General features: G+C 31.3%; 1 protein-coding gene across 1 annotated transcript; it reads right to left on the bottom strand.

Annotated features, from left to right (window-relative positions):
• Positions 1-1,782: 1,782 nt before the first annotated feature.
• Positions 1,783-11,118, bottom strand: LOC126707086 (factor of DNA methylation 1-like). Its single transcript, XM_050406693.1, has 7 exons — positions 11,008-11,118; positions 7,420-8,308; positions 6,560-6,741; positions 6,188-6,277; positions 5,782-6,069; positions 4,911-5,123; positions 1,783-2,255 (listed from the first exon to the last, which is right to left on the bottom strand). Exons 2-7 carry the CDS (start codon positions 8,306-8,308, stop codon positions 2,025-2,027), a joined length of 1,893 nt encoding a protein of 630 aa, XP_050262650.1. The 5' UTR covers positions 11,008-11,118; the 3' UTR covers positions 1,783-2,024.
• Positions 11,119-15,222: the final 4,104 nt, after the last annotated feature.

The raw sequence follows: 15,222 nt of genomic DNA, 5'->3' as shown, positions 1-15,222 counted from the left end.
TCCATAGATCCAGTGAACTCGCCATATAAGGAGTTTATATCATGATGAACACTGTCGCAACTACATATTAATTTAGACAATTTAAAAGCGAATGTAGATTCTCTTGGATATGTCGAGGCTGCTACATTCAATCTGATGAGCTTAATACAAGAGTCCTTTATATAATTATGCCCAATGTAGTATATGAAGTTATTCAATAAAATATTTTTATTTTATTTTTTTTAAGTATAGAAGCTTGCTGGCCTTCTCGTTATTCTCTCGTTTTCTCTCTCTTGATGTCTTTTCCTTCTCTTTGATATAATGTCCCTCTTCATGGTTTATGTGAGTTATTGATAAATGTGGAGAAATTCAATTTCCATTTCTTTTGACCTCTTTCCAACCCTAAATCAAATATTTGCTCTTCCCTACAAAACCCTATTCATTCTTAAACCCTAACCCCTTCTTTTAAAAGTTCTAAACCCTAATCCACACATCCTCCTAAACCTTAGCCACCACGACTTTAACCCAATACAAGCACACATTGAGAGATTCTCCAATTTGTCCTACGTGAGATTGTCAATACGAATCCAAACAAAAAACTTGTAATTCTAACCATCACACCCCTGATAAAACACTTAACCCCACCTCAAAGGGGTTCCCGACATAACCTACATCAAACAACTTATATGTACTGTTTTGATGAACCCACATTCACAAAGTTATAACACATTGCATCATTCATGCTATTTTATAAGTAAAGCACACATCACAATATATTTGCATGAAATTTCAACTCAATCCAATTAACTGAAGTTGAGAGTAAAAATCGTAAAATAATTACAACTCCAATATTTTTGGGTCATTTCTAAATTAATTCCCTATCGATCAGCTCTACTGCTCTAGTACAAAATTTATTTGAACTCCTTAAGGGTCTCTAAGTTACTTGAAGTTTTACAGGTATGGCCTACTATTTATAGGTTAATTGCCATGTATATTTCAACACCAATTGATTTTTTATATCATTAATTAAAATCCCCCCACTAGGAAGAAAGCTCAAACATGTTCCTGAAGGATTTAGGGTCCCAAAGCGCCAATTACTATTTTATCTAAAGAAATCCATTAACTGAGAAAATAAGCTGTAGATGACTAGATGTTGGCTTTCAATTTAACCATCTTGGCTTTTCAAAATCAATCTACACCATCTATGGGTCCATAGCTAAGTGGTAGAGCATTGGACTGCAATCTACACACTCTATTATAACTTTTTACGTATAACCAGATCAGAATTACCTTGAGGAGCTCTCTGTATACTAATTTAATATATATTATTAAAATAGGTTCCAACAATATCATCTGGACTCAAAATTCAGCATAGACAGACTAGATACATCATACCACAATGTTAGTCAATAAGTACTTTTCATATTGGTTTATGGATGAACATAAAAAATTTCATAAACAAAAACATAGAATTTTAGTGCCCGTTTGGTAATGTTGTTCTAATAACGTTGTTTGTATTTTTTGGAAATACTTGTGGATGAAAAAGTGTATAAAAATATGTGTAATGTTGTTTAAACACTGAAACTGTTGTTCAAAATACACTACCAAGCACCCCCCCCCCCCCTAGTATCTAGGGTTCATTTTAATTCCAGGTGCATATAAAAACGTGCCCAATTTATCAATAAAATACATATAGCATGTCATAGGTACTACTCAAGAATCAAATGACACCCCAGCACAAGCAACTTCAATTTCGTGCTAAGGCATATACATGCATAGCATGTAGCATGACCAAAACAAACATAGAGCAAATCAAAGTAGGTTAACTCATCTAAAAGAAAACCCAAAACAAGCAAAGTAGCAAACTACCTATTACTCTATTACTCATTGCAGAAAACCCTAAACAATTCATGGGGGCACCAAACAGTTTTGATAGAACCATGATTAAATTCACAATTTCTTAACAACTTAAGCTACGAGAATCATTTAACAGAATATCAGTGTACCTCCCATTTAAAAAGTGAAAATATTTCAAATCCAATGCCTCATGGTCTCTTGTGCTTAAGTGCCTTGATATTCTTCATCATGTAACTGATCACCTCCTTTAATGTAGCTTTCCTTTCTTCTTTTAAGTTCCAAAGCTCAGGAATAACGTATCGGCCGCTTGGATTATACTCATTCATCTCTTTCAATGCGGTAACAACAGCTGCATACACCTGATCCCCCAACTCCTCTTTGAGATTTCGTAATTTCTCATCTTCTTCATTTACTATTTCCTGTATTAAAAAGCAGACGAGCGAGTGATTAATCTACAACCGATCATCTATGTCAAAGTGAGCAGGAAAAGAGAATGTTTGATGCTGGAACTAATGACAGTGTACAAACCAATATGGAGAGCTTTGGGTCATCATTTGGATGCTTAAACACTTGATATGAGAAAAACAATCATCAATATATATATATAAGCAAAGACCTCATACGGGAGTGTATGAGGTCATACCAAGTGGTGCTCTAATTTTGCATTTAGCCTTTTTTTTACCTCTTTCATTAAATTCTTTTTACTGTTACCCAAAAGTCCACATTAACTAATTTTATGTTATGTTTGGAAGTTTGGAGGGAGAGGAAAGTAGAGGGGAGGAGAGTAGTGGGGAGGAGAGTAGAAGAAAATAGTTATCCTCCACCTTGTTTGGATGTTTTTAAAATTAAGCAAATGGGAGAGGAATAATTAGTCCTTCCTTTTGTTTAGATGTTTTAAAAATTAGGATGAGAAAGAGATGAAATGATTAAATATATTTAAATAGACAAATTTATCCCTATTTGAAAATGAACTTGTAACACTGATCTATGATTAATATAATTAATTTGTTAGATTAAATAATTAAATGCCTTAGCATACTTTTATTATTACTATTTTTTTTTTTCATTGCTGCTACTTACTGACCAAAAAAAGGTTCAAGAAGTAGATTAATTGTAGAAAATATATTTCTCTTCAACGATTTTCCAGGCTCTCAAAAAAGAATTCAAACTACCCACCTTCTTCTTCTCCTTTGAAACAATAAATAGACAAACCTCTAGACCCTTTGAAAAAGAAGAAGAAGCATGCAATACAGAGAAAGCAAAAAAGTACACTTTCAAGCAACAGAGAAAGCAAAAAAGTACACAGAGCTCTAATACCCAAAACCCTTGAAATCTAGAGCAAAAAATGACCGACTCTAGAACTTAAATAAAAGAACAAGACCAAAACATCTTGAGCCCTCAAATTCAAAAGCGTGGCTATTGCTCAGAAGCCACAGCTCAGCAGACTCAGCCAAGCTCTGCTTCCTCTGTGACTGTGAAGTCCACTGACTCCACTCTACCAACCAGCTCTTCTCCAAGCACACTCGCTCATGTCTCTGTGATTCTTGTGACTCCTCCCCTGCTTCCATTTTCTGCTCTACAGAGTGCTCTGTTTTGTGCCAGAACTGTGACTGGGAAAGCCACAGCCTCTCACTTTCACAAGTGCACAACAGGAGGCCAAGAATATAAATTTGTAACAGAAGAATATAGTTTGTAATTTTGTAATATGGTAAGGGTAAATTGGGTAATTCATTTGGTCAAGAATTTTTGTACTCTACTCTCTCCCCAAATCTTCCAATTTAGGATAATTAAAAATGAGGGGTTAGAAGTAGCTAGAACCCCTCCAAACCCCTCCAAATTCCTCCCCCTCTTCCCTTAAAAAACATCCAAATAAAGTAATTTAACTTACTCTTCCTCCCTCTACTCTACTCCCATTTACTCTCCCTCAATCCAAATAAAGCATAACTGTTATCTCATTAATATCTTATTAATTGCCTAAGCTTACACCACACCTTTCTCTATTCTTCATGTCTTTAAGCATACCCATTGTTTTAGTATTTAAAAACAAAAAAAAAAAAAAAAAAAAAAAAAAAAAAAAAAGTTAAGGACTAATAGTAATAACTAACGAAATAAGATCCTGGAGAAAGATAGAGAGACAAAAATGTTGTGGATTGTTAATAAAAAACGCATTGTTTCACTATATATTGCCAAAATAAAAGATTTGAGACTAACAAAACATTTGAGAGAGAGAGAGAGAAAAGGAATCTTAGGGGTCATCACCTCCATTATACTAGCCTCCCACTACCATCAAGACACCGAAACCCCTATGGGTAACTTTTTTTTTTTCTTTTTTCTTTTTAAATTAGGGGCTTAAATATGATTAAGGTTTAAGTAATTTGGTTGGATAGTTTTTGTTTTGGGTATATAAGTAAAGAGAATATTTGGTGCACAATGTAAAACCATATTCTACCATAATTTAATTTTAAATTATCTATAAGACACATGCATGCATGCATTTGTCCACACCACATCTTAATGTCGCACTATCGATGAGTAGAAGATAGTTAGAGACTTGGGCATACTTTCATTTCATGGTATGATATATGTGAACACAACACAAATTAATTGATTTTCATGGTTCCATTACTCTTTTGCATTTATTTTTGGTTTCATGATTTAAAAAAAAAAACTAATCTTACCTTAAGAAGGCTACAAATATGCAACGAAGCTACTAAACTAATTTTTAATATCTCAAAATTTATATGTTTCTTTATTCTAATTTAGTTTACTTTTTCTCTATAATATATGTACAACATTATCCAAAACCGTCTTACATAAAATATCACAAAATTATCCATAAATCGTACAGGCAACTTACTAGTTGTAAGAAATTGGAGAGAGTTGAACCCATCACCCATCATGAATAACGTGAGAGCAGAAATATTATATTGCAAGCTAATTCTAATTTATGCCTTCTACAATAACATATGCAAATATAAATAATAAAAGACAAGCAAATTTGCACAAGCTCATAAAATAAATACATACGTGAAAACAACAATAATAAGGTTCAAAAAATATTTAAAATAATATACCTGAGTATCCCCATTGATATGAACAATTTTAAAAGGATGCCATCCTGGATCCTTCAGGTTCTCCTGCCACAAAGAGCACAGAATTGAGGCTTGCAAATTTGCTTCATCAATATGAAACCGCTCCTTGCATGCATCTTGAAATGCCTTCTGATTGATTTCTCCCATTCTCTTTATACCAATATTCATTCGAGCAGTAAGCATATCTGTCAAACCCTACAGTGAGTAAAAAGGAAAGCACAAGGTCATTTGTGTTTCTGAATGTACCAGGAAATATAAGGAATTATTTATCAATTATGGAGTTGTGAAGAGTGAACCCATGACTATCGCTCGATTCAAGAGTGGACTAGGATATGAAATTAAAAAAGAGATGTCTTATGTGTATTTACTATTTAGAAGATCTCTGATGTGCTTTAGAAACAGTTATCCAATTGGAGTGGTTTGTAAAATTTAAGAAGAAATCTATGATTTTCAAGCCTAAATATAATGCTGAAATGCCAAGACTGGTTATGCAAAAACCTAACCACCTGCCTAAACTGTACTGATCTGCACTGACCCATACAGTTTTTTTTCTGGGGCAGTTGGTGCAAGTCTGTCAGAATTGGCGCTATAAGGTCAGTCTGGCATGCGGGCTGCATATTTTTAGCATGCCCTAAACCAACCAAACCTGCCTATGTCTCACGTGGAAGTTATGGAAGGAGAGAAATAGGATGACATTTGGGGGTTAAGTCAGAAGCTTTTAATGTAAAGAAAACTCATTAAAAAATCCTTCAAGAACTTATCAAGAATCCTAATTTAGTGCTGATGTTTTGAAGAACCTTCACCATATACAGGCAAAAAAAAAAAGTATATATATATAGCAGAGAAACCATACTGTAATTAATTCTTTGCGAGTCTCTTGTAAGTCATCATTGCTCTGTCGCTCTTTAGCAATAAGAGCTTGATTCGTAGATTCCAAATGATTCAGATCCTCGACTTTTTCTTGCAATTCATCATTCATTTCCTCCATCTTCTTCTGAACTGCTGCATCATCATAATCTTTATGATGCTTCATCACCTGAAGTTTCCCTTTTATCTCTTCAATTTCCATCTCCAGTTTTTGTTTAGCAGCCAGCTCCTCTTCCAACTGAAGTATTTTATTTAGGGCAGCCTCTTTCTCCCTCTGAAAATTAAAATTCCTAATTAATGAAAGCTACAGAAAGTGAAAATTAAAGACATACTGTTAAACAGTAGATTACATGCTATAGTCTCTAGTTAAAACCTAATACTAAGTTGCACACCTTTTGCTCCTCAACCAGCCTTGCGACATTCTTATCAGCCCTTTTCTGCTCCCAGGAAGCCATTTGAAGTGAATTGTTTCTCACACCATGCTACATAGACACAAAAACAATATCAGTATACAGCATGAAGCATTATTTTACAAAATCAAAGCAATTGTTTTTGCCTGATTGATTCAAGAAGCTTCTGCAAATTGGTCAGTAAATTGATCCGAATATACTAATACTAGTAGATTTGGTTCATTTATCCCACATGCTACTTGGGGCAGTAACATAAGCTACGCATATATAGAGAGATATAGATATGAAGAACAAAGTTAAACTTCTTATGGATGAACATTGAATGGCTGGGAATTTCACTTTCACATATATCACCTTTTTCTTCTCCTCATCAAGCTTTTGTCTCTCACGCTCAGTTAGTGCTTCACGTTTGTTCAATTCTTTGCTCCAGGATTCAAGTCTATTGTTCTTGTTCTCCAATTGAAGTTTCAGTTTTTCTTGTTCATCAAGTATCCTATGAATTTTTCCACGGTCAAGCCGCTGCAACCTCATTATTTCTGATAAATAAGTCAAATAGTTAAAAATATGATCAATTTATCATATACCATATTTGTGCATATTTTAAAAATCGATAAACTATCACTTGTCCTAAAAGCTTAAACTTTTAGGAAATGATGAATTTTACAAGGTTTCAAACTTAGAACCACCAACTCTGATTAGACCATTACCATGCTATGCTACACTTGATCAGAAATCTACATTCTTAGAAAACAATAAATTTTAATCATTTAACCACAATTCTAACAAAAATCATTAGCTATATTTTAAATTGCTGGAGATTTCATGATCGTCTCATTCCTTGGGTTCAACGCTTTGAACTTAGTTCAAAAAAAGTCTTGGAAAACTTCTTTTCTTGTATGTCACAACACATAAAAACATAGGTCTCAAGAGCATGACGTGCAAATCCAGAAATAAGGAACAAGTACAATCTTATAGTTAATTTGGTTTTCTCAAGGAGAGTAATTCAATAATCATCAGACTGTTTGAACACACAGTGAAACATATGATACAACCAATATTATATAAGTTTGGCTAAGCACAAAGTGAAGCAAGCTTCACCAGAAACTTAAAGGAAGTTTCACCAGACACAAACAGACACTGCAAATGAACATAATTCAAAAAATGAAGCATGTATCAAGAAATATGCACAAAAAAAGAAAATGAAGAATGCAAACCTTCTTCATAAGCATAGTTTAGCCTGTCTTTCTCTTCAAGCATCCTACTTAATGTCATGGTCTTTTCGTTGTACTTGTACTCTATTTCGTTAAGATTTTCATTCGTAATATTAATTTTATTAGCTAGCTTTGCCACAACATTGCTTCTGTTTTGCGCTGCTTCCCTGTCAATGTCAGATACTGTTCTTAACTGCCCATTCCTGTGAAGAAAATCACCTATCGCCCCTTGAGCTTCATAGTCATCAGCGCGTGCACACCACCCATAGCATTTACGACCATGAATTTTCTGTGCATACCACTCCTTTTTACCGCAATGTTCAGTTTCAAAAAATTTCTCAAATTCAGAACAATTCATGAAGCCCTTCCAATCATTACTAAATTTTACAATGGCCTGTCCTATTTGGTCCTCCTCATCCGAGAAAACTACAATATCCACTGGTTGAAATCTCCGGAACCTTGTCAACAATTGTTCAGTAACAAGTAAAATGTCCTTATTGCTAAATACTATATTAACAAGGATACCCATCCAAGGCCATACATATAAATCATCTAGCTTTGGAGGTGGAGCAACAGGTTTTGGCAAAATTGGACGTTGTGTTTGGTCTGCTTCACTTGCTAGGTCAGTCTCCAAGTACTTTGACAGGGCAAGATGGTTTGCCTTTTGTTTTGCACTTTTTTTAGCTGAACCTTTACCTGCTCCTGAAGCATGTTGAAGCAACTCCTTGTACTTGTAATCTTGTTTCTTCTTCCCAGCACAGAATGGACATCTAAGGTTGCCATTCAAACCTTTAACTTTGTACTTTCCAGCTCTCAGCTCCTCATATGGTTTCTCTATGCGGTCATTGATCTCAGATTCACTAATATCTGACTCTTCAGAACTGTAGTCCATCTGACTTGTATACAAACACCGAAAATCAATGTCAGAAGAATGAAGAGATTTGAAGTGAGGATAGAAACGCTAGAAATTATGAAGGTAGAAGCTTGTCAGATAGACAATCCAATGAACATCAAGCAGCAGTTTCACCCAAAAATGAAAAGCAAAAATAAAAACATCAGACCACTTTATATAACAGAAAGTTTAGAAGAGTGAAGCTAGGTTATATTGACATTAAAGCATAAATAAGGCCAATGCCCATTGGAAAATAAATGTTGTTGCAAAAAAAATTGAATAGTCTTGCAACACTGCAATTGCAATGAGGCAATCAAATAAACATTTAAAAGAATAAATACTACACTTTTCTTATTTGAGTGCACAACATCAAATTCCACTATTAAAAAACACAGTTCCTTGAAAGATATTCAAAAAGTATAAGGCATTTTGAGATTAGAAGAGTTAAATAATTTCAACATTGAGAGCAAATATAATAAAAAATACTAAAATTTAAAGAACAGAATGAACCAATAAGGATTTGTCCATTTACATTTGGGTTTCATCTAATAAACATGGTTTTAAATACATATATAAATAACTAAAGCTTATTATCACTTTTTATAACAGTAAAACAAAACTCACTTACTTGTCTGTTATGCTTTGCAAAGAGTGCATGCTTTTGTGCTTAAGCAATAGCTGATAAAAGACAGATGAATGACTAATAATCTAGATACAGGAAGATAATAAAAAAAATAAAAAAATTAAAAGATTGGTGAGAGTATTATTTGCAAGTAGGTATTAAATTCACAACCTTACCCCGCACCCTAATTTTTATATGGATCCTGGAGAAAGTGCGATTTAAGCTAGAGCTCATTGGTTATGGGATACTTTACTCTTCCCTATCTTCCCTGAACTAAAGTACCTTACTCAGGTTGATCTTAATAGGGTATGTTGGGCAAACTACATCGGGTCAATCCTAATAGGGTAACTAGTTTTAAATTTCTATAGTTTCGGTGAATTTCTTAGAATATGAAACTATATTTAATACAAAAATATCAACTTAGACAGAAAATCTAGTCTAGACAAGCTACATACAAATACAAACCAATTCAAAATTAAAGTTATGAGGGTAACTTTCTGTTGTTGTGACACTTTTAGAAATAAACTGAAAAGAATATTTGGTAGCCAATCAATCCTTGAAGTTGGTGGAAAATTTATTAAATTTAACGAAGACTCGAAAGCCATATACAGAGATTAAAAGATAGATAATCGTTGCTGCAACACAAGGACAGTGGCAAAGCACAATTAAAACGCTAGTTTGCTTCCATTTTGCAGATTATTTTATTAAATAATGAGTCATAGCTAGAAATAATGAGAAGAAAATGTTTTAACATGACAAATAGGTGTAAGAATCAAACAAGAACCCCAAATGAGAAAACAAAGATCAAGAATCTGGTCATTTTAAGGTTGTAACATAATGTGTCAGCGTAACAAATGAGGGTTCTTCTTGAACATGAGATAGAATGAAGCAGACTATTATTTTCAAAACATATAGCAGAAAATTCATGACTTAGACTTCTTATGCATAACTCTGAGTACCCTCCAAATTCTTCATCACACTATCTTTTGGGTCAAAAATTAAGTTAAACCAGCCTAGTGAGTACTACTTTCCCCACAAATTTCATAGTCATCAAGCTGATATCCAATGTCAAATTTACAAAACATGATAATTTTATAACATTCAAGAATTGGACAGACTCTTAAACAACTAAGTACCTGTAAAGTTGCTTCATAATAGAATACAAATCTTCTTTACTATTTTTTGTGTTCCACTTTATGTTCTAACTTGCAATGTATTTATTTAACTTTCCTTATAAAATAGCCAAAGTTTAAAATGAAAAAAATAAAAAAATTGTAATTAGTGGAACATAAAGTGGAACACAAAATGTGGTACACAATCTTTAACATTTTTTGTGTTCCACTTTATATTCTACCAATCACAACTTACCATGTATTTATTTAACTTTCCTTATAAAATAGCCAAAAGTTTAAAATGAAAAAAAAAAAAAATGACAAATTATGATTGGTGTAACATAAAGTAGAATACAAAATGTGGTTATGTACCATATTTTTTGTGTTCTACATTATGTTCCACCAATTACTGTATTTATTTAACTTTTCTTATAAAATAGCCAAAGTTGAAAAAAAAAAAAAAAAAGCCAAATTGTAATTGGTAAAAAATAAAGTAGAACACAAAATATGGTATAGAGGATTTGTATTCTAAACAATGAACACGTAAATTTGTTTCCAAACTAAGAATGATTTCTTACCTTTGCAGGAGTCATACCTTTTTTTTTGCTCTATATTGTGTAAATAACACAACCAGATAACTTATTTTTTCCTTATAGGAAATGGGTTTCCTCTACATTACAATTTATATCTACAAAATCCAATTTTTATTTTCAAACTTCTTAAATACCCACTAGATTCAACAAAAAACAACTACTAAGCATATTTAGTAAGTGGGTTTACTTTAAACTTTTTAAGTGGAATAATCACCAAAATTCTTCTTCAAATTTAAGCCACATTGAACACAAACACACACATTCTTCAGAATATCAAAGATTTCTTTTGTTGTTTGTGAACAAACAAAATGATATTATATTGAATAAATACAATAAATCAAATAAAATAAATTCTATAGAGAGAGTACATACATTTGACTCTCTGTCTTCTTCTTCTTCTTTGAAGGGAGAGAGATGATTACGATTCACGAGCTTGCCTTACAAATGTTTGGAGAAAAAGAAAATTATATTGGACACATCTGACGTCTTTACGAAGAATAATAAATAATATAAAATAAATTATATGTACTTTGGGCTTAGAAGAAGCCGTGCGTGTTACGCCAAGTGTGATTAATTTTTCTCAAAAAAAAAAAAAGTGTGATTAATTGATAAGTGGTTGTACTAAAATTTATAAGTTTTTTTTTTTTTTTTTTTTTTTTTTTTGAGAAAAATTTATCAGTTTTTTAAGATAGAATCAATCAGTGCGGTGAATGAATTTAAATATAGTTTTTTTTTTTTTTTTTTTTTTTTTGTGGAAATAATAAGATGCTAGGTTCTACGCTTAATATATTGTTTGGTTAATAATCTCTAAATATAATTTTTTGAGAGGGTGTTTTCAAGATTAAAAAAAAAAAAAGTTTTTAATAGTATAATTGTAAATAAAATGAAAATAGTGGATCTTACTAATTTGTCCAAACTCTTTCATCTCTTTAAATTAAAGAGTTTATTTTTATCACAAAAAAATCTCATGCTCCAAATTTGAAACTAATTATTATCCAAAAATTAAAAATACATGAGCTCTATCCTTATCATTATCAACAAAAATAATAATAATAATAATAATCTAAAGATTCTACACATTACTTTTTGTGAACTTTTTAAAAAAATAAAAAATATTAATGGTCTTCCACACATCTTTTTTTTTTTTAGTATTTTGAAAATTATTTTTAAAAATGGGAGCCAAACACATATAATATAAAAATTATTATTTAAAAACTATTTTCAATTTCAATTTTTCGAAAAATGTTTTCATATTTTTTAGAAAACAAAAACAAGAATCCTTCTACCGAATAGGCCTTTTTTTTGTTCTAATTAGGTTTTGTTTTACTGCTTTAATTATTTTTTTTTATAAACACAAAATTTAAAATTTTTTTTTTTTTTTAGGGGGACAAAAGTTTAATAGTTGTTATCAAGAATTCTATCTTCTTCTTTTTTTTTCTAAAATTATTTTATTCTAGCTTGATAAACACCAACTTTTTAAAAAAGTTTTGTTGAAATCAACGTTTTTATTTTCTTTTTCTATAGTAAATTTGTAATACAAAGCCTAGGAAACATGAAAACTTCATTGAGAGTACTGTATTCATGTCGTACTCATACCGATTATTTTATGTTATAATTTTTCAAAAATTATTCGTATTATTGTGTCGTATCGGCCGGTATCCATACTTCCTAGTACAAGTCGCAATTTTATTCTGAATTAATATAATGTATGTGTGACGCACGGCAAATTCAAGATTCATATGTACATTTTTTAATCTAATGGTCTTATTGTCAACATGAAGTCTTTGTGCGAAGAAAGTGGGATTAATCCTTCCTCAAAAAAAAAAAAAAAAAAGTGGGATTAATCCAAAACATCCTCTTATTTTGTCATTTAGTACCTGTTTGTTTTAGCTTTTAGGGGATGAAACACACGTTTGTTTAAAAGCTAAACAGAAATTACCGTTTGGTGAAGCAGAAATGCAACTTTTATATAAAAGTTGCGTTTTGGATGAAGGCATAAACGCGCAAGACCAGAGGTCCATAAACAAAAAGTCGAATGCACATTTGAATGGTATCCGTTGGGCTCTGCCGAAAAATATCAAATTACCCTTGATAAATAGCTTCAGTTCTCATGCGGTCATCATTCCTCTCATCTCATCTCTCTGCTCTGCCCTCCCAATAATAAATTTCCAAATCCAAACACAAAAAAAAATCTATAATAAATTCCCAAATTAGCTAAGGAAAAAAAAAAATCAATCCCTTGCATGGGTGTTACAGACGATGTGCTAAGAGAAAAGGAAAAAAAAAAAAAATGAATGAAGGAGAGCTCTTTGAGTCTGTGGAATGTTCTGGGAAAAACAAAGAGCAGAAAAGAGTAAAGGAAAAAAAAGAGGAAAGAAGGAAAAAAAAGAAAAGAGTAAGGGTATATTTCTAGTAAAGGGAGAAAGGAAGTGCTAAGAGAAAAAGGGAGAAAGGAAAAAAAAGAAAAGAGGAAGAAGGAGAGCTGGAACGTTCTGAGTTTGGAGGAAGTGGTAGGTTGCAAAAAAGGAAAGAAGTAAAAAAAGAAAAGTGTAAGGGTACGTGTGTGGAGGAGAAAATAAAAGGGAAAAAAAAAGGAAAAAAGAAAAAGAAATGCGGTACGTGTGTGGAGGATAAAAAAAGAGGGGAAAAAAAAAAGAAAAAAAAAGGGAAATGGTATCACAATATTTTCACAATAAATTTTAAGTGGTAGGTTATTATTAGCTAATATTGGTGAGAAAAAAATAATTTTTTTAGAAAGAAAAAATAATAATTTTAATAGTATGTTCAAATTAAAATCAGTATCAATTTTTATCACAATATTTTCACAATACTTTCACAATAAATCTTAAGTGATAGGTTATTATTAGCTAATATTGGTGAGAAAAAAAATAATTTTTTTAGAAAGAGAAAAAAATAATTTTAATAGCACGTTAAAATTAAAATCAGTATCAATTTTTATCACAATATTTTTACAATACTTTCACAATAAATCTTAAGTGGTAGGTTATTATTAGCTAAAATTGGTGAGAAAAAAATAATTTTTTTAGAAAGAGAAAAATTGATTTAAGTATGATGAAGTAGTTGATTTAAATATGAACCAAACTCACATCCAAAAAAAAAAAAAAAAAAGTATGAAATAAACTCCCTTATATATACATTATCCTTTTTAGTAATTCATCCCTCAAACTGTCACTTTTATAAGTGCTAGCCAAACACTCAGTTTTTTCAAAAAGCACTTTTTAACAGTTTTTACCAAACACTCAGCTTTTTGAAAATGCACTTTTTCATTATGCACTTTCTGAAAACTCCACTTTTTCATTAATCAGTTTCAAACACTTTTAGTCTCATAGTCATAGGACGTTCACTCCAAGTTTTTTTTTTAACTAGGTGAAGATTTACTCCAAGATGAAGTATTTGTGATGAGAAAGTTGAATTAATCCAAAGCATCCTTTTATTTTGTAATTTGATTAATTTTAAACACTTTGAACAGAACACTACTCATTATTCATTCAAAAAAAAAAAAAAAAAAATTAAGTGTAAAAAGTTTAAACTTTTAACAAATTTAATACTTCAGATTTTTCAGTTAAACTCAAACATATAACTTGATTTAATTTAATTTCCATTTGGAAATATAATATTATTTGTACCATATTTATCAATGTTGTAGACATATGTTTTAAATTATGTATAATAAAAATAAATAAATAAAGTACTTTAATAATTTAACCTCCACCTTCTTATCTTGCCACACATTATTGTGTATGGACTTGGGATAAGAAATTTGGGATGGAATTTTACTCCAAATTAATTATATTGTGAGAATTCCCAATATTTAAATTTCCTTTTTTTGGGTCAATGAAGAAATACAATTCAAAATTTTTTTGAAAATTTAAATATGAAACATGCAAATATCTAAATCTCAATCCAAATTCTACGAGGATTATATACGTCCATAATATTTTCATAATAAATTATAAGTGATTAAAATCTACTACTAAAATTACTCATTTTTTCTACCAATAACACTCTATAATAACCAACTACTTAAGATTTATTAAGATTTATTATGAAAATTATGAAAATATTATTAAAATGGTGTGAAGATTGCATTTCTCATCCACCATTTACAACAAATATTCTACAAACATTATTATTGCTATGTCACTTACCCTGACTACTTTTCATTGGCTGCCACGATCGCCAGCCCTTACGAACCTCCCTACCGCTATCAGAAGCCCTTATACATATCATAATTTAGAAGGTTTCAACTAAGGAAACCTTCTAAATTACATATTTTGACCTTTTTTTATTTTTTATTTTTCCTGAGAAAATTAAATAATTCAAGATAAAATTGCTTCATTTGCATTTTAAATTAAAACCAATACAAATTGTCCCAACTTATAGGGTGAATCACTTTTTTTTTTTTTTTTTTGGTTGAATATAGGGTGAATCACTTGCTTTTAGTTGACATGCATGCTAATCGAGATCATCAGAAGCCTAACAAAGAGAAATGTGGGCAAACCCGGCCCAAATTTAAGCAAGTGAAAAGGTTGCACTGTTATACAGTCATGTATCAAAAATGAAACC

Source organism: Quercus robur, chromosome 11, assembly GCF_932294415.1.
Source record: "Quercus robur chromosome 11, dhQueRobu3.1, whole genome shotgun sequence".
NCBI lineage: Eukaryota > Viridiplantae > Streptophyta > Magnoliopsida > Fagales > Fagaceae > Quercus > Quercus robur.
This window is presented reverse-complemented; position numbering and strand designations above follow the sequence as displayed.